At 43.3% G+C, this 18,804-nt stretch overlaps 1 protein-coding gene and 1 long non-coding RNA gene across 3 annotated transcripts in view; one reads left to right on the forward strand and one right to left on the reverse strand.

Moving 5' to 3' along the window:
* The first annotated feature begins 4,032 nt into the window (after positions 1–4,032).
* LOC309372434 (uncharacterized protein) overlaps positions 4,033–18,804 on the forward strand; it is a 29,912-nt gene continuing 15,140 nt past the window's right edge. For both annotated transcript variants that reach the window (XM_081916048.1, XM_081916049.1), the window contains exons 1-7: positions 4,033–4,123; positions 12,474–12,669; positions 13,269–13,405; positions 15,721–15,809; positions 16,594–16,726; positions 17,107–17,136; positions 17,477–17,512. In XM_081916048.1, coding sequence (XP_081772174.1) covers positions 12,474–12,669; positions 13,269–13,405; positions 15,721–15,809; positions 16,594–16,726; positions 17,107–17,136; positions 17,477–17,512 — 621 coding nt within the window. In that variant the 5' untranslated portion in view covers positions 4,033–4,123. The remainder of the gene's footprint in view (positions 4,124–12,473; positions 12,670–13,268; positions 13,406–15,720; positions 15,810–16,593; positions 16,727–17,106; positions 17,137–17,476; positions 17,513–18,804) is intronic.
* On the reverse strand, positions 5,530–8,866 carry LOC309372471. The gene is made up of 3 exons (XR_014169517.1): positions 8,086–8,866; positions 7,703–7,791; positions 5,530–6,165 (listed from the first exon to the last, which is right to left on the reverse strand). It is a non-coding gene; the product is annotated as an uncharacterized lncRNA (long non-coding RNA).

An 18,804-nucleotide genomic window follows, 5' to 3' on the forward strand; every position in this document is an offset into this window, starting at 1 on the left:
GTCATTCAAAACTCCCAAAGAGGAGAATGGTTAATACTCAGCATTGGAAATGTGTTATACTTTTTCTTCAAAGAGTTGGTGTGAAAGAAGGATAGTTTCTTGTAGTGCCCATACCCTCCCACTTTTGCTTCTCTAGTAACCCCATCCCATGGTAAATATTACGGTGGTACCTCTGGCTACATACGCTTCAGGTTACAGACTCCTCTAACCCAGAAATATTACCTTGGGTTAAGAACTTTGCTTCAGGATGAGAACAGTGGCGCCGGTGGCGCCGTGGCAGCAGCAGGAGGCGCCATTAGCTAAAGTGGTGCTTCAGGTTAAGAACAGTTCCAGGTTAAGAACAGACCTCCAGAACAAATTAAGTTCTTAACCCAAGGTACCACTGTATATGTTTGCAGCTAATATGGGTTTGAAGAGAATTCATCAAAATGATTGACTAATGGCTTGTAAGGTGCATACCGATATGTTTGTGTGTGCACACACACACACACACAGAATTTAAATAGTATATACCTGGGATAGGGAACCTTCAGTCTTCCAGATGTTACAGAACTACATCTCCCATCAACCTCAGTCAGCATAGTCAATAGCCTTGGCTGATGGGAGTTGTAGTTCAACAAAACCTGGAGTGCCAAAGGTTCCCCGACCTTGATGTCTAGGCTGGGATGGCCATGTGTTTTTCTCAACAGAGGAGAATCCTTCATTTAAAGAGCTGTTAGAGGACAGAGACTGGGAGAGCGCACTTGGTAGAACATGAGACTCTTAGTCTCGGTCGTGGGTTCGAGCCTGACATTGGGCAAAAGATTCCTGCATTCCAGGGGGTTGGACTAGATAACCCTTGTGTTCCCTTCCAACCTGTGATTCCATGAGAGCGATAACAGACAGTGCTCTGTTTAGAGAAGTCCTCTGTTTGAATGGTGGTCTGGTGCAAGTCCATTTTTGAAGGCAAAGAACCATAAGGCAAAGCAGGGAACTTGTGCAAGGAGATATTACAAAGGTTATGGTTTCTGTTAATTCTTAGCTTTAGCAAATTGATTAGCCTGTTAGCCATGAAACGTGGCATGCCACATATTTTGGGAACCAAAAATGCTATTGTTTTCTACTAAATTACCGGTAATGGTGGTGTAAATAGTTGCACTTTCAACTACAGATTCATGAATGTTTAGCAGCCTCTAACAGGATTTGGGCAAAAAAGCAATCCTGGTTTTTGCAAGGAGAAATAGGCACCTGGGTACAGATGCAGATAAAGTGAGTCTCTGCTAATAAATGGGTTTGACTCTTAGTTGCACTTTTACTTCCCTGAATGTCTGCCGTGTTTTGTTTGCCTGCTGCTAGAAGTATTTCACACAGTAATTTAGGCTAGGATTTATGGTTTTCTGTGCACGCCCCCAGACTTTTCAAGCTGTCCCCTTCTACTGCTGGACCTTGGGAAGTTTCTGATATTTGATGTTTTATTATATTTTTATATGTGTTGGAAACCACCCAGAGTGGCCTGAGCAACCCAGAGAGATGGGTGGGGTATACATAATAAAATTATTATTATTATTATTGACATTCGCGCTGGGACAGCAGGCAGGTGACCAGCTCACACAACTATGGCAAGCTTCATTGTATTTAAATTAGAGGAATTACTTCTAAGTTTGCCCATATATAAATAAATTAGCATGAGGAAATTGTGTGCAGCCCTGTGCTCTCCCTTGGTGACGCATTTCCTCTTTTGTGGCAGTGCGGAAGGGGACACCCAAATATTGGTCCCAACCCAAGCAATTGTGTGTGTATCAGGAACCACCAGACTGTCTCCAATTAGCACATTGGTGAGGCAGAGCGGATGCAATTAAACCCAGTATCCCTCTTCCTTAAGCTGTTTATTGGTTGAATCCCACCTTTTCTTATAATCAGAGGTTGAATTGCCTAGGGCAGGGGAGACAGGATCGAGCTCCCTGTACCCTAATGGTCTCCTTTACCTATTACTTATAGAAGGTCACGAGGAGAGGCATGATTTGGGAATGTTGTGTGGGGAGGTTGGGGGCTTGTGGGTTTCATTAAGCCACCTCTGCCACATAATTTGAACACTGCTACTCACCCCTTCCCAAGCTGTTGTCTTGATCCAGGGAATCGTATAAGTAGCACCCATTTACTCACACAATTCGCATTTCAGCTACAGATTCATGAATGTTTAGCAGCCTCTAGCAGGATTTGGGCAAAAAAGCAATCCTGGTTTTTGCGAGGAGAAATAGGCACCTGGGTACAGATGCAGATAAAGTGAATCTCTGCTAATAAATGGGTTTGACTCTTAGAAACAATTTTTCCCCCATGAATAAAGAATATTCAGAAGATTTGGGTAGTGTTTGGGCAGGAGGAGGTTTGCTTATTTATTTTGCCAGCTAATTTTGAAACTGCTGGCGATCTGATATCTTTGATTACTTAACTGCAGTTAACTTGTTGCGGTCTCTACATTTTTTGTTCTAGCCATACCTTGTTTCTCTTAATTATATACCTATTTGTATTTAATGTCTTTAGAATTCCTAGCATTAGGGTTTTTGAGGGTGAGGGAGCATAATTTCTTATTGATCATCATGATTTCTTTTTTAACAATTTGTTGCTTTTCACAAAGTGAATATAGCTTTTTTAAAAAAAAAATCCTTTTCAAGGTCACATTGGCCTAATTTGCACATCTCTTTAAAGCACAAGTTAAACACAGTTTAAATGTGAACATGCAGAGTACTGCTGCATGGCGGCTGCTTTGCTCCTCCCCATATCCTGTCAGGAGCCAAACCATGACTTGATTTAGTGTTACATTCAAAATTTTGTGGTTAGTCTCTCTGCAAAATAACTATGATCTATACCCAAGGTTTGTTCTTGGATTAATGACTATGGTTTGTTTGGAGGAGTGCAGAAACAAACCATGAGCCCAGTTTTGGACATAACCCCAAGCCAAACCATAGGTTAGCTTGTGGCAGCACTACAACTGTAGGAAAGACATGAAACAGCCAGCGGCAGAGGAAGCCACTCAGGCGCCTGGGGCAGTGCGCCCAGGGGCGGGGTGAGCTGCCCATAGGGGCAGGGCGAGGGAGGGGTGAGGGCGGGGCCTCCAGAGTCTGCCTGCCTCCTCCCACTCAGCCGCCCTACAGGTGGGGGGGAGGCAGTGGGCGAACCGTTTGGGCAGCACAGAGCCTGCGCGCGCCCAAGCCACCGCGTCACTCCCAGGAGAGACGCACGGCTTGGGTGCGCTGCAGAATGCCACCCAGCATTTTGTCACCCCCCTCAGTGGTGACGCCCGGGGTGTCCCGACCCCACTGCACCCCCCTTCCTCTGCCCCTGGAAACAGCCACAATTTTAGCCTCATGCACCAGCATGCCACACACTCATTTTTAAATCATAGCTACCTTTAACTGTGGTTTAAAGAGATCTGCAAACCATTGTCTGCAAACCCCTAGGCTGGCCAATATTATTTTTTTTAAAAAAAAAAAGTTTATAGTTGCCTGTAAATATTAATTTTCTCCCTTCCTTTCCTTTATATGAAATTTATCCTTTGGTAAATTTTCCTGAAGTGACTTCATAACATACAATCAGCTTAATATAAACATAGATTTTAACTTGGACACTAGAAAGGGGGAAGCCGAAATGTATCCTATTCTTCACTTCACAGTAATGTAATAGTAACAGTAAGATGCTTGCCTAGAGATGCAAATTCAAAATGATTTTTCATTTGAGATGCCAACAAAATGTGTAAACACTTGGGTTTCCTGTTACCTTCTCTTCCATTCCAACCAGAAGCCTTGGCTGGAAACAAATCTCTCCCTAGGCTCCATTTTTAAATCTACCAGTTTCAACACAGGTGGTTTTAAGGTCAGAGAAGGAGTGAGTCATGAACAGCGCGAATGGCTATTGCCACACCTTGATGGAGGATTCCACCTGCTCTGTCCTAATTGTTGAGGAGGTGATACCAGTGTCTGTGATTGGCTGGCTTCCTTTCTCCGCCCTGCTTGTGATTGGTGTATCCACCCACCTCGGATAGGCTTTCCTTGCCATTCTTAGCTCAGCTGTTGCACTCCAGGGCTGTACACTTGCTGCACACTGACCACAGGAGTTGCTCACAGCTGATCTGCACTCCAGAAACAAGGTGTGTTGGTTGGAATTTGTGGGGAGGAGGAGGCAGAGAGGCGGAGGAGAGGTTTCACCTGCTCCCTATGTCACCGCAGTTTGCTTTAATGGGATATTCTAGAGTGATTTCATTCCTAAAGGGAAAGGATGTGCTATGCTAAGAAATATTGAAGCTGGGTGGAAATCTGGCTGAGAAATGTGCAATTGGGACAATGTCAAAAAAAAAAAAAGGCATGTGGCTTATTTTTCTTCTTGAGTTTGCTCTTATTTAGGTTTTCTCCATAGGGATGAAATTTTCTAATGCCTGCAGCTGAGGCTGTTGTATATGCAAGCATATATATTGCTATGAAGTAATGCTAAATTATAAGTGGTTGGATGCTTTGGGTAAATGATTCGACAGTGCTGTCTGTGGTTGAGGGCAATAAAACTCGGAATGCTTTCAATACAAGGACAAAATTTATTTATTTAAGCATTTATTTCCCATTTGCACAGTTTGGCCAATTCAATGTCTGTGGTCTTTCCTTCTGTGATAGTTTTTCTGAAATTCTGGATACATTTCTTTCCATGTGAATGTCACCCATTTCCTTTTGGTTAACATTTATTTTCAGGCCTGAATCAAAAAGTCCAAAAAAAAAATTTTTTTTTTTAAATCTCCAAACATCCTTGTAATATTATGCAGAAGATATACATGATAACTTTGAGCATAGGATATCTACTTGGTATCTTTGCACAAGATTCTTATTTTTTATAATGGAAGAACACAACCATTTGTGGATTAGTTCCAGCTGTGTGTCAGTGGTTCTCCAAGGGTTTGGCAAGCCTGTCTGGTGTGGCAAGAGAAGATGGCAAGTATGGCAGGAAGATTAATGACAATCAAAGGAAGGATATTTCAGTGTAGTACAGTATCAATTTTTTAAAAAATTATTTGCAGAATATGGATATGAATATCTTTTGAAAAAGAGAGGAAGAGTTCATCTTTCCTTCCTACCCGCCTCTTTCATTTCAGAGTGTCAAGTGAGACTGAGGGCAACCCTAGTTGTGTTTTCCATTGTCTTGCTTATCAATAACAAATTTGGTGTTGGGAACAAGCAACTTTTCCCCCCTGAAGTGTGGCCCAGAGAAACAAGTTTGAAACTGCTGTAGGTGAAGTGGTAAAACTTCATAATGTGTGTGTTGTGAGGGGTGGAGGGGAGTAATTGTATGGTTGAATACCTTCCCGTGGGTGGGTAGAGGGGAAATCACTGCATGCAAAATTAAAATATCAGGGGGAAAACAATTCTTTAGTCGTTTCCCCCAACATCTACTTTTGTGTGTCTAAACCCAGCCAGATGGGCAGGGTATATATATATATTATTATTATTATTATTAATAATAATAATAATAATAATAATAATAATAATAATAATAATATTTGCTTTGCATATGGAGGGGCATTCAGTCCCTGGCTATGCAATTTGAAGTGGAATATAGACTGTAGATACAGAATATATTTACCACCTCACCTGTTAATTGTATGAGCCAGGGTTGGTAGACATGTGAAGCAAGCAAATGAGAATCTGGGGTTCCAACTCTGGTGGCGATGTTCTACCTCCACTGTCAGAGGCAATATCCTTCTAGATAGGAGTTGCTGGAAGCCGCAGGTAGGGAGAATGCAAGTTGCATTCAAGTTGCTAGTGACTTGGTATGGACACTTGGTTGGCTACTGTGAGAACAGAATGTTTGACCCAACGGCCTGATCTAGCAGATCCTTCTTGTGTTCTTATGTCCCTCAGTGCAACTTTGATTTTGACCGTGTTGGCAGTGCCCAGCATGGGCAGCAGCAATCTCTTGGGTAATTGTGAGGGCAGAATGAGGTAGAAGTCTGGAGAGAAGGTTTACTCTGCCATATTTGCTGTGGTTGCCCCAGTCAGGGATGCTTCGATGTGCAAAGGAGTTTTGGTTTTATATTTCCTTCCTGCCCTGGTTGCAGCCCCTCCTCAAGCAGCATTACTGACAAAATAAAAATGACTGGGAAAGGCTGCCACCGTGTTGTTGTTGTTTGTTTGCACATGAAAGCAGAAGCTGAAAGGGACAGAAAGAAGAGGGAAAGATTACATAGTTTTAATAAGGCTGAGTGGTATGAAGGGCAGTTGATAGACCTAAGGTCATTGGTGCCCAAAGTTGAGAAGATGAAGGACATGGCAGGCATGAAAACATCTACAGACGTTTTCCTGAGGTGAAGTGGCTTGTGGCACTGCTGTGAGAAAAAGCTGAGGGAGTGCAGGAGTTGTGGGGCAGGCACATTAAGATGCTCCAGAGACAAGGTTAGGTGACAATAAGACAAATGTGGGTTAAAATAGGCCACAACATAATTGTAGGGTTGGCATGGCATGTTCTCTGCTGCGAACGTCTGATGTTCTTTTCATAGAAAACCCATCCCAGAATGCCAGCTGAGGAATGTCATGGGAGTTAACCAGTGGGAAGGATCCAACATGGTGCAAGTCATGCACGGGATCCTGCTGGCAACCTGAGTTGAGTGACACCAGGCTGAGCTCCACGGGAGCTGTGATGGGCTGCTTGGTGCATCACCTCAAGATCCAACATGGGGTTCCCCATCCCTGTGATTGAGATCCTGCCCAATGCTATGTCCTCTGCAAGAGTGGGCACATAGCAAACCACTTGCTGCCACCCTCACCTACCACAGCAGCCAGCCTAGCAAACCTGAGCATGGGACATCCTGCCTCTTCAAGAGTTCTGGAAAGAACAACGAAGAATTTTGAGGTTCTGGAATTGGCAATGGTATAAAACAGGGTTGAGCTGGTTGTAGCAAATATAATCAAAAGGCCTGTGGCATCTTAGGACTCCTGTTTAATGAACACTCATCCTGATTTGCTGGCACAAAGCTTGCATGGAGATTATACAATGTCCACCTTTAACAGAGCAATCAGTCCTGGTTTCCCTGTAGGGAAGTTGTATGTCTTCTCATCAACCAGTCACTATCCTATCCTTTTTGGTGCACTTTGCTTTCCTAACTGCAAGATTACCTTTTTTTAAAAAAGGGAGTGGAGATTTGTTGCACCAGAGGATTTTAATCCATTTTAATTGTGCAAGACTTAATTTCTGCCACGCAATCGAATCCCTACCGCAAAAATACCGATCGTCCGGAGGTGAACTTAAGAGCCTATCACATTTATTGTGGCATAAATATTTGAGATCTACAGAAAACTTCATCAGATTCATGAAGTGATCTGGAAAGTTGGTCAGGCATATGGAAATAATTCCCCACGTCTTGATTTGGAATATAATACTGGTTCTTCTGTACTCTTCTGTATGGCCAAACAGCCATGCACTAATCAAGCTCTCTCAGCCATACTTGAGTTTCCTTTCTGTTTTGGGTAGAGTGGGCAATTGCTTCTCCTCCAGTCCAGCCCATTGCTTGGAGAAGAACAAGGACACAAGCTCCCCTGCCCCACCCTCATGTCCCTGCAGGACCAGAACATGCAAATGCTAACTGCACGTGTAAAATGCAACAAACACCAGCTGAAATGATGCTGACGTTTGTCACATTTACGCTTCAGATTTTTATGTGTGCTCTTAAACCATCTTAGGCTATACTCACCTAAACAAACACACACACCAACAACCGCAGTATATGAAGTGGTCCTTTCAGCTGGTTGTGGTCAGGGATGCTGTGTTTTGCTCCTTCACCTACAGGTCAAGAAGGAAGGAAGATAGTACAAAGTTCAGGTTTAGAATTATTTCAAAGCTCCCATTTCCCAAACCTGTCCGATTTAAATGTCACATTTCAGACCAGAACAGAGCGGCTCATTACTTAGGAGTTATGAGTCAGAGGGAAAGATCTCAACAACACAGAGACTAGCTCATACGAAATCGCTGTTTATCACAGCACTTAAAAGAACAGCACCCACATGCCGTACTTAAGATTTAATTAGAGGTGGGTCAAGTGGATGTACCCATAGGAAAGCGAGCAACCACACCTACCACACTGATACCTGAACATAAATCCATGCGGAACATCCCATGTGAGTGAGTTCCCTTGGCACCCGAGAGCGAAACAGTCTCCATCCCTTTTGTTTCATAGGGATGGTCATTGTTCCTCCAGGCGTCTGATTGCTCACTACCTTGCATCGATTGTGACAACGGCAAAGCTTAAGCAGGTCCTCCTGGGCTGTTCCCCTGGCATGACTCAGTTCTTTCATCACAGCCTTTGCAACCTCCTCCTTTTTCTGCTGACACTGTGACTTGTTCCCATGGCTGCTTGGTTTCTGTTGTCACTTAAGCTTGTGAACCTAAAACACAGCTGCCAGAAGACTCCAGCAGCCCATGGATCTTGTTTGCTAGCTTTGGGATTTGAACTTGCCAAAGTGGTCTTAAGCAGGGATGGGGAAGCACAACTCACCCATACTCCTTTATAATATCCAAAATGGGGCTCAGAAGATGTGCTTGGTCCCACCTAGATCTTGTTGATGCCCCTCACTGATCCAAATCTGCTTTACTTCTGTTGATCGACTCATGTACTATGATTCTGCTTTCGTTATTCGTGCCTTTTGCAAACATTTTTGCAAACTGGGCCCCTCTGTGTGTTTGTGTAGATGCACATGGGTCTATATCCAGCACTTTCACCATCTCCTTCATGGCATCCGTCTCATGGGGGTAGGTTTCTGCCAACTAAAAGTCATGCCACAATAGATGCATCAATTTCTTGGTGGTTTAAAATCTTGCACCCGTTAAGAAAGCACTCATTTCAGAAATTACAAAGAAAAAGTGCAAACGACTTCTATGTCCATATGCAACCCACTGACATCCTTAGCACTCATTGTCTTTATTGGTGGTTTTATGTCCACTCACTGTCTCTGATGGGTGCCATTGCGGATTGCCATTCCTGCGCGCAGTAGAATCTGACATGGGAAGTCCCAGGGACCGTTTCCCAGGCAGCAAAGGAAGCTCTGGGATTAAGCTTGCTGCCTGGGTAACTAGTCCCGCCCGATCATCTAATCAGCAAATCACAAGAGGGCATGGGCCACCAGGGAGCATGCTTAGCCCGCCCCTCCCGTATATAACATAGAGCTGGGCCTTCATTGGACCCAGTGCTCCCCTTGCCATTAATATTGGTTCTATATTGCTCCTACGTGCAAAAAATAAATTATATGCTGTTGTAGGATCCAACAGCAAGTGTATTCCTTTCGCTTTGCTTCAGGAAACTTTCCTCCACCTTGAAAATGTAGAACCTTTTGTCGACATTGCACAGGGACTTGTCAAGCAGTGTCTCCTTTGCAAGTCCTGCTAAAAAAGCAACCCCCCTTTATTCCCATGTGGACAGTCAGGGGAATTGACACAGGCTCCAGTTAGGGACCATGTGGCAGCCAGTATGGTGTAGTAGTTAAGAGCAGTGGACTTGTAATCTGGTGAATTGGGTTCGCATCCCCGCTCCTCCACATGCAGCTGCTGGGTGACCTTGGGCCAGTCACACTTCTCTGAAGTCTCTCAGCCTCATTCACCTCACAGAGTGTTTGTTGTGGGGGAGGAAGGGAAAGGAGAATGTTAGCCGCTTTGAGACTCCTTCGGGTAGTGATAAAGTGGGATATCAAATCCAAGCTGCTCCTCCTCCTCCTCCTCCTCCTCTTCTTCTTCTTCTAGAGATGTAATGAGTGAATGCAATACTGAGTACATCCAGTATGCTGAATAAAGGCTCATCCAGGTTTTCTAGGCATCACCCATGATTTCTAGGCATGGGTCCATAATGTTGATCTTTTGTCCCACTGCTTTTCCCAGGAAAACCCCACTGTTTACCCTACATGTGCAAAATCCACTTCCTCCATAAACCTGTGTGGATCTGTCCATCTGTCCATCTGAAAAATTGTACCTAAAAAGAAACAGAATGTTGAACATTGGGCTTGTCCACACTTTTGCTTCTCCTGTGACTAGAAAGCAAGAGTCCGAGCAGTTTTCCCTTTGCCCGCTCCTTTCCCAGGGAAAACCCACTCTTTAGTGCTAACTCGGAGCAGACGTTAATCCGGAGAAAACCCGAATTGCCATTTGCTCTGATTGAGTGGTTTCCCCTGGTGGAGGGCGGGAAGCAGCAGGACAAGAGGAAGCGTGGCTACATTCATTGTCAGGCCCTGGAGTATTAAATGAAGGATGTGAGAGTAGCTTTCCAGTGGGTATGGGAAGAATCAGGCGATGCTGAGTACGAATGGAATCCTTTAAAGGAAATTAATATGCCCTGAGCTCTGAATCAAACATGTCAGTGCAGGTTCTCAGCTGATGTGAGTCCTCATAAATAAGAATCAGGAAAACAGAAAAGAGGATCGTTCACTTAAGGTGAAACATCAAGTTGGGTTGCTTTGTAAGGATTTATGTGTTAAAAGATTTTGGTGGATTCACTGCACACATGATGCAAAAGGTGAAAGCAGTCATAATTGTTAAGGCAATGTGATTAACAACTTAGAGAAGGCTGTCATGAAACCACAACATTCTTTTTTAAAAATTCCTGTCCAGCCTTTCTTACAAAACCTTCCTGGGGTAAAAAGATGCACACTGTTGACTCCAAATCACTTCCCACAAATAGGCTTTGGTTGATCAGTAGCTGCTTTGAGTTTGACAGGTGTCAATCACCTGGTGTCATTATGATGGCTGGTGATTTCGGATATAGGGTGGTATAGAAATAACAACAACAACAACAACTGGGGAGTTGTTCTGCTCAGCTGTCAAAGGTGATTCACTGGGGGTGTGGAAATTAGGGATTTGACCCACTGAGCAGATCCCGTTTCTGTCCTCCAGTTAAACTGCTACTACATTTGCTGATTTCCTATCCCCTTAATATTGATTATTTAATTTAATAAAATTCACATATTTTTAATGTATTGCTCAATTTGCTGCTTGCACTATCTTTGGTGGCTGTTGCGATCAGTTGTTCCCCCTTTTTGGCTGAGATGCTTTCAAAATAGTTGAAAACTGATATGCCTCTCACTTACATTTTTCATTGAGGCAGAAAAAGCTCATTCATTTTCATTGTCTAGAATTATACACAACGAAGTTGCTTAGCATTGGCTTAGATGATAAAAGCCTAAAATGATACCAGCTTTTCGTGCATTGTCATCATAACTGATTTTCATGCTTTCCTGTCCTTTATAACTTCCTGAACCTTATTCTTAACTCCATAACAACTTAGCCAGTTATTCCTCATTTTGAATTTAATATGGTTTTGTGTCAACTAAGTCAATATGTCTTAGGACTGCACACAAGGAAATCAAATGCGCACTGAAGCCTTCGTGCACCATTTGTGCCATTGTTGTTCAAAGGCAATAAGCTGAGAAGGAGAAACGGAATGCCTGTTCTGATCATTTGCCAGTTTTGCATTCACATTAGGCATTGATTTCAGGGCAAGCCAATTTAAACTTGACGTATGAAAACACCCTCAGCCACCTTCTTAATCAGGACAGTCAGGCTTGATGGCTATGCAGAATAGATATTGCGTATAGGTGAGCCACCTGAAAGATAATGCCTGTGCAGGATGTTTTGTTATCAACATCCTGTAATGTGAGTGGCCAACCTGCAATGCAAGGTACCACAACTGAAATAGCACACTCTGTGTTTTCCTAGTGGTTCTAGGATGCTAGAATCTGGACTAGTTGAAGCTGAGATGTTATGTAGGATTCAAGCTTGCTCTGAACACAAGATAGACCAGAAAGGTTCTGGTAGGACTCAGTCTGAGGTTGAAGCTGTTGTAATGACCCCATACTGTCTCTGCTTAGACCACTTCTCTATGTTTCCTTGGGTCCCTCAATAAAATGACAGCTTCCACTCCAGCCCTTTACTTACTGCCAAAATTGCCTTGGCCAATGGTGGGCTCCAGGTGTACTGTAGTGTATCAGAGTGACATCACCTCGTACTTTGACCCAAGAGGTTGGCTACTATGAGAGTCGTGCCATTTGTGTTTGCTTACTGCTTTGGTCATAGGGACGCAGGTGGTGCTGTGGTCTAAACCACAGAGCCTAGGGCTTGCCAATCAGAAGGTCGGCGGTTTGAATCCCTGCGATGGGGTGAGCTCCCGTTGCTCGGTCCCTGCTCCTGCCAACCTAGCAGTTTGAAAGCATGTCAAAGTGCAAGTAGATAAATAGGTAGCGCTCCAGCGGGAAGGTAAACAGCGTTTCCGTGTGCTGCTCTGGTTACCAGAAGTAGCTTAGTCATGCTGGCCACGTGACCCGGAATTTTCTGCGGACAAACGGCAGCTCCCTCGGCCTATAGAGCGAGATGAGCGCCGCAACCCCAGAGTCATCTGCAACTGGACCTAACAGTCAGGGGTACCTTTACTGCTTTGGTCACTAGACTTCTGCTCACCTATTTCTTGTTTTCTGTTCCCCCTCAAGATGGAGAGGTACCACTTGGTTGTGCTTCTGCTCTGTGGCGTCTTCATGTCAAGAGTCTTCAGCGTTACGTACAGGAATTTTTCAATAGATTGTGGAACTCTGTTGCCCGACGACCCAGCTCAGCCTCAGGAATCTGAATTGCCCTATTCCATTTCTGTGCCATCAGAGGTGTACGACCCAGGAAGTGAAATAAAAGGTATGTTACATAAGCGTCCTCTTACTCTGCGAATTTTGCTATAGTTCACTATCCTTCTTATTCTGAACACTTTATTGGAAAGAAGGTGACTGGAATAAGTTGGATGTTGAGTTATGGAAAGATAATGTGTCTTATGAGACCAACTTGTTGGTGTGTATGCCAAATTACTATAGCAAAATAGACTATAATTCACTGAAAGCGTCCATATTTTTCCTGCTTTTACAACCTGTGCATGCAAAAGGGGTATTATAGAGATGCTTCTTTAAAATGGCAGTTTTAAATTACTCATGATAGTGCTTGTATTCTTCTGATAAGTGACTGATATGTAGTGGACACCTTGTGGAGTAGGGGATTTTCTCCATGCCATCATCAGTCTTTTTGCCAGAATGGAATTTGGAAACCACATGGCATAACTCCTATTTCTGCTTTAATAGAAATATTATGGATTTAGCTAAAAATGTCCCATATTACTGAAATTAAGGCAATGTGGAGAGGCGTAAGTGAGGGTCACCCAACCATCCATATATTATGGTCAGTGCTATTGAAACAGAATGCAAAATATGTTACACTTATGATTCTCATGTTCTGTGTTTCTCCAGTCGACATACAAGGAGCACCCGGAGCTGAATTTAAATGGTTTATGCTACAAGCCCGAGACGTTGATGAGAACATCCCTGTTGGTTCGTTTCAAGTCACGGATCCAAATACACAGACCCACGACTGTTACAACATGACGGTATGTATTTGCTCCTTCAGCTTGGCTATTTAACTTGGTTGAATTTGCTGGTCCCATCTAGAGGAAATCTGTCTGGGTACAATACACAATAAGCTACACGAAAAAGGATTCTTAGTGGGTGGGATCCTTGTCTGAATTCTCCTAAGGCTAGAAATTATGATCCTGCTCAAACAGAGAAATGAATTACAGCATTCTACCCTTAGGAGAATTCAGACAGTACCGCTTTCCATGATAGATTTTTGTGGTCAACTCATGGTAAAATCCCTGTAGAATGAGGTTCTTTCTTTTTTTTAATAGATAATTTTATTCAATACAAGTTAAAATACATACATAATCACAACAAAAGAAAATACAAAAGAGAAAAACAAATACATCTATCCAAGGAAAAGGAATTAGAGAATATTTTATTTATACCTCTATAAAATGCTATTCAGGATAACACAGTGAAATAAAATGTAAGATATCAGAATAAAGAAAAAGGGAACAAAAGGAGAATAAAAAAGTAAAAAAAACAGGTCATATATGAAATTTCTTTAAAAGTAGATAAGTACTCACAATACATACCCTGTTGAATGAGGTTCAACGTAAGATGGGATGGGCCAACGGACATGTAGATGGCATGACCCAGTCAACATCATATACTTGGATTACCAAGGATCCCCACCACCACCACATTGTTTCAATATTGTCTCAGTAAGCCATTTTGTTATTGCCTGCATACAATAAAGTATGGTGACCATAGAGTCAGCCCAAACAAACAACCCCTTAGACAACCCAATGGAACCAAAGTGCACACTGAACATCAGTCAGAGCTGTCTAGAGGGAAGACAACCTTTGATTTAACCCCAGGGCCCAGAACGGCAGTAATAAACAAATCACTTTCACAGTGGATTTCCCCCAAGAATAAATATTGGGACTGTTGCAATATATTTATGAATGAATGCAGCCGCTGTTATACTTAATGAGGATGAAGCAGAGATGTGTTTATAATAGGGAATAACATTTTGACAACAGGCACCACTCTCTTACAATGTAAGCCTGCGAAGGGTGTGTACGGTGTCTGCACAGTTGTCCTCACTGGGCTGCCTTTGCAGGGCTCAGCCTCTTAAAATCAATTAGCAAATGGGTACATTTATTTTTGCAGGAGCCTGATCTGTACTTAGGAGTACAAAGCTCTGGATCATGCAGTGGGTGGGAAAAGGCATTGTCAGGGAACTGACATCGGAGCCAGAAGTGGAGGCAGGGCTACCAAGCGATTCCGGAGAAGGGCCAAGCAGGGAGAGAGGGAACTCATCGTCTGGGGAAGAAAATAAGCGTAACACCAGGGATAAAGGGGGGCGGATGGGGGAATCGGAGAGGGGGCTCCAGGACTCTTCGCCGGAGACCAGTGGGGAGAGCACAGGTCCTCCGCTACCCACACCCACCCTGCGCTGAAGACTTCCGCGCAGGGAAAGTAGGCGTAGACTTGGCGTCAAAGAACTTCTTTGCTGGAAGAAGTTCAAGAAACGCCCACTGACGGATTCTGCTAGCGACTGAACAGCCACGAAGTGAAGGGCTGTCCAGCCAGGAAAGGTTTAACCAGGCTACCTAGCCAGGAGTGGCGGCAACTTACGCACGAGGAACCCCATATAGCCATTACAGGCATCTTGTTAACTGTTCACCTGAGGGGAAAGGATCATTTTGTTTGCGTCAAACCACTGGATTTCATTCAGTGTTCCAACCTTGTAGCATTCTGTTCTGTGTGCTCGGTAATGACTCCATGGTGATTCCCCAGGGCTGGGCCATTAGCACCACTTTAAAAGAAAGCAAGAAGGCACCCTAGGGAGATCAATTCAAACTGTCAGAAACAGTGTTTTGCAGCATGGCCAGCTCCCCATGTGACCCATGGGGAATAGTCTCATTTTTCGTAAGGCGGTCTCTACAAAGGCCAGAAGAAACCTTACCTAGGAAAGAAAAAAAAACACCTTATATGGTCCTGACACAAAGCAAAGCACAATAACGAGCTTATGCAGAAAACACCATGGGAATATTTTATTATAAAACGCTAGCAATGCAGAAAAACACATTTGAGTTGCACATAAAGAGCATGTGAGAGGGCTTTACAGTGCTGTTGAATGTCTTGTTTTGTCATTTTCTGGAGTACCTATCTTTATTTTGCCTATTTATACACTACTCAGTAACAAAAGTTCTCTTGCAAAAAGTAAACTGGAGTTCTGCCTCCAATGCTGCTGTTAAGACATTTCCTTCAAAGAATCAAGTTCAGTAAATGTCTGAAAATGAACGAATAATCTTAACGTTTGTCTTTAATTTTTCAGAATTCATCATTAATTCACAAGGACTCAGAAGAGAAGAACAACATATCATCTCTGTGGGTTTCACCTGATGCTAAAAAGGTTCAGTTTATGTAAGTGCATATTAGAAAGCTTCGTTGTGATTTTCTGTTTCTTTGGGTTTTATTTTTTAATCCAAAAATTTCTCTGATACTCACAAACATCCCCTAGTTTTGGGAGTGTTTTTTTTTAACTTCAGCTTGGCATTCAGATTAAATATTATAATACTGCATGCAGGAAAAGTTGCATGTTTTCGATAGACATATAAATAGGGTGACATGCGAGCCACACCTGTTGAAACTCCCCCTTCTGCACAACTATTAAAGGCTCAGGAAGAGCTCTCTCTTCCCCCATCTGGCCGCCCAACGTATGACATAGTGATCCATCTGGTTTACTGGTGTGGTGATTCATTGAATGTGTACATTAGGGCCAACCGAAATGGTACAAAATAGTGTGCAAATTTCTGAGGTCTCCAGAACTCTTCATCAGGCTAGACAGTAAACAAAACCTGGGAGAAAAAGCTTGACTGATGGTGGAGCCTGTATTCAATCACACTCTTAAGATAGAATGTGAATTTATTAATAATGGAGAAGAAAGTATTAGAAAAGTGGAGAGGAGGGACGGAGGAGAGTTTTGATTCAACAAGTTATTTATATGTCAGAATAGTGTGACATATCATGTGATATTATCGTTTTGGTGAATAACAACAGTCCATTAAAAATAGAAGAAATATGCATACATTCGGATTTAATGGGGAAAACTGCAACCAGAAAGCCTACCTTAGAGCAATAAGGCAAAACCTGTTATTGACACTGCACAAGAAACCATGACCTATTAACAACTGCATTTTCTTTCCAGAGCGACTGTTTTCCAAGATGCTGAAACGTACTGGTTAGTTCCTAGCATAGTCCTGTTTCCTAAGCTTTCCAATGAGACTGAAGTTGAAGATGAGTCTAAAAAAGCCAATGTATCGTCAAAAAGTAGGAAGAAGGTATGCTGAAATAAAGAACAGATGATAAATCTTTGATATTTCCATGCACTTTCCCCTTACATTATTGTGACTGGCATTTGGCCCAGATGGCGAACTTTTAAGTCCCACGGATTGCACAACCAGTGAGAAAAGTCTAAGTGTGAATTGTGTGGTTAGATAGGATGAGCCTTTGTGATTACGACATCTGTACTTGTAGAAGGGGCAGCTCTTTCACCCCATGTTCCTCTGGTTCACACGCTATGTAGTCTCTGATCCTCATACAGTCATGTGACAGAACGTGTTCACGTGATTTATTTTTATGTCAATGATACGTACAGCTTTAAAAAAAGCTGTAGCACAAGCCCTTTTCCTAAATCGTAATTATTTTTGTTTCTTTACAGTCCGTTGTCATAAAAATAGACTGTGGACCAGTAAGTATCCTTGAACTCCTTATATCCCATGATATCCCTTATTGACACAACTGCTTTTTTACTGTGCATTTAAAAGCAGCAAAATGGTTCTCAGCCGGCAGAATGACGGTATTTTTCTTCTCTGACACCTTTTCTTGTGCTGAAACCTCTGCCTACATCTGCCCTAATGCAATGGAGAAGGGAAGGAACATGAAGTGCTGGTGGCTCCAACTTCCTGTCTCCATCTTCCCGCTTCTGTTTTTCTTTGGAATGCTTGGGAATGTGTTTTCTCCTCTCCCCTTCACTAAACCTGAAACTGTACTACATTTGCTAAATGTCAAATGCCTTTTATTGCTTGCAGGGAGGAGCTCATGTAGGCAGCAGCAAGTGTGCCCAGGTAAGTGCTCGTTTTTTCAAAATATATGGCACAAATGACAATGTTAGCCCTTTGATAGCCTTTCTGTTATTTGCGGAAAGCTATTTCCTTTATCTTTACACATACTCTCTCTCTCTCTCTATTGAACTTCCCCCAAGCATAGCTGTCATCTTTTCCCTTTTCCTGCGAGGAATCCTATTTGGAATAAGGGACAGCTATGCCCCCAAGCCACCCCATATACTGGGATTACTGCTATAAATATTACCACTGCTAATTTTTGTTGTCAGTGTATCCAGACACTTATACCTGACAAAAATGCCACCCAGAGGTATTGTGAACAGAGGCTATGCTTGAGCAGACATGGCCTCTGTTCACACGACTCAAACATGAATCTAGGGCAGGTGAGTCCAATATTTGAAACATGGGGCGTTGCCTTATACCAAGTCAAGCTGTTGGTCCATCAAGCTGACTGGAAGAGGGCCCTTTTGGGTTTCAGAAAGGAGATGTTCCCAGCTTTATCCAGACATATTGGGAATCAGGACCTTCTGCACTCAGTGCAGGTGTTCTGCCACTGAGCGATATACGGCTCTTCTTCATATTGCTCCTCCTTCCCTATCTTGAACGCCGTATTAAGCAGTTGGTCCCTTACCTTTCTCGCCCTGGTCACAGTGATCCATGCAACAGTCACCTCCAGGCTTGGTCATTGTAACTCGCTCTACGCTGGGCTGCCCTTGAAGCTGATCCAGAAACTCCAGCGGGTGCAGAATGCCGCAGCGATGCTCCTTATGGGGTTCTTGCTACGGGATCACATTCATCCAGTGCTTTACCAACTGCGCTGGCTCCCGGTGGAGTACAGGATCAGGTTTAAGGTGCTGGTTTTGACCTTTAAAGCCCTATGTGGCCTAGGAGCCACGTACCTACGGGACCTCCTCTCCTGGTATGCCCCACAGAGGACCTTAAGGTCCACAAATGTCTATATTTTGGAGGTCCCAAGTTGCAAGGTGGTTAGATTGGTCTCAGCTAGGGCCAGGGCCTTTTCAGTACTGGCCCTGACTTGGTGGAACGCTCTGTCACAAGAGACTAGGACCTTGCGGGACTTGACATCTTTCCACAGGGCCTGCAAGACAGAGCTGTTCCACCTGGCCTTTGGCTTGGACTCAGTCTGACCCTTACGTTTCCCTCCCCTTATGGTTTTGATCTATGGGCTACTTTTAAAATGAGGCTGCATTTTAAATTTCATTTTAACCTGTATTTTAAATTGGGTCCCCCCCCATTATGTTTTTACTGTAATTTTACTGGTGTTAGCCACCCTG

This window comes from Podarcis melisellensis (genome assembly GCF_964234715.1).
Source record: "Podarcis melisellensis genome assembly, chromosome: 6".
NCBI lineage: Eukaryota > Metazoa > Chordata > Lepidosauria > Squamata > Lacertidae > Podarcis > Podarcis melisellensis.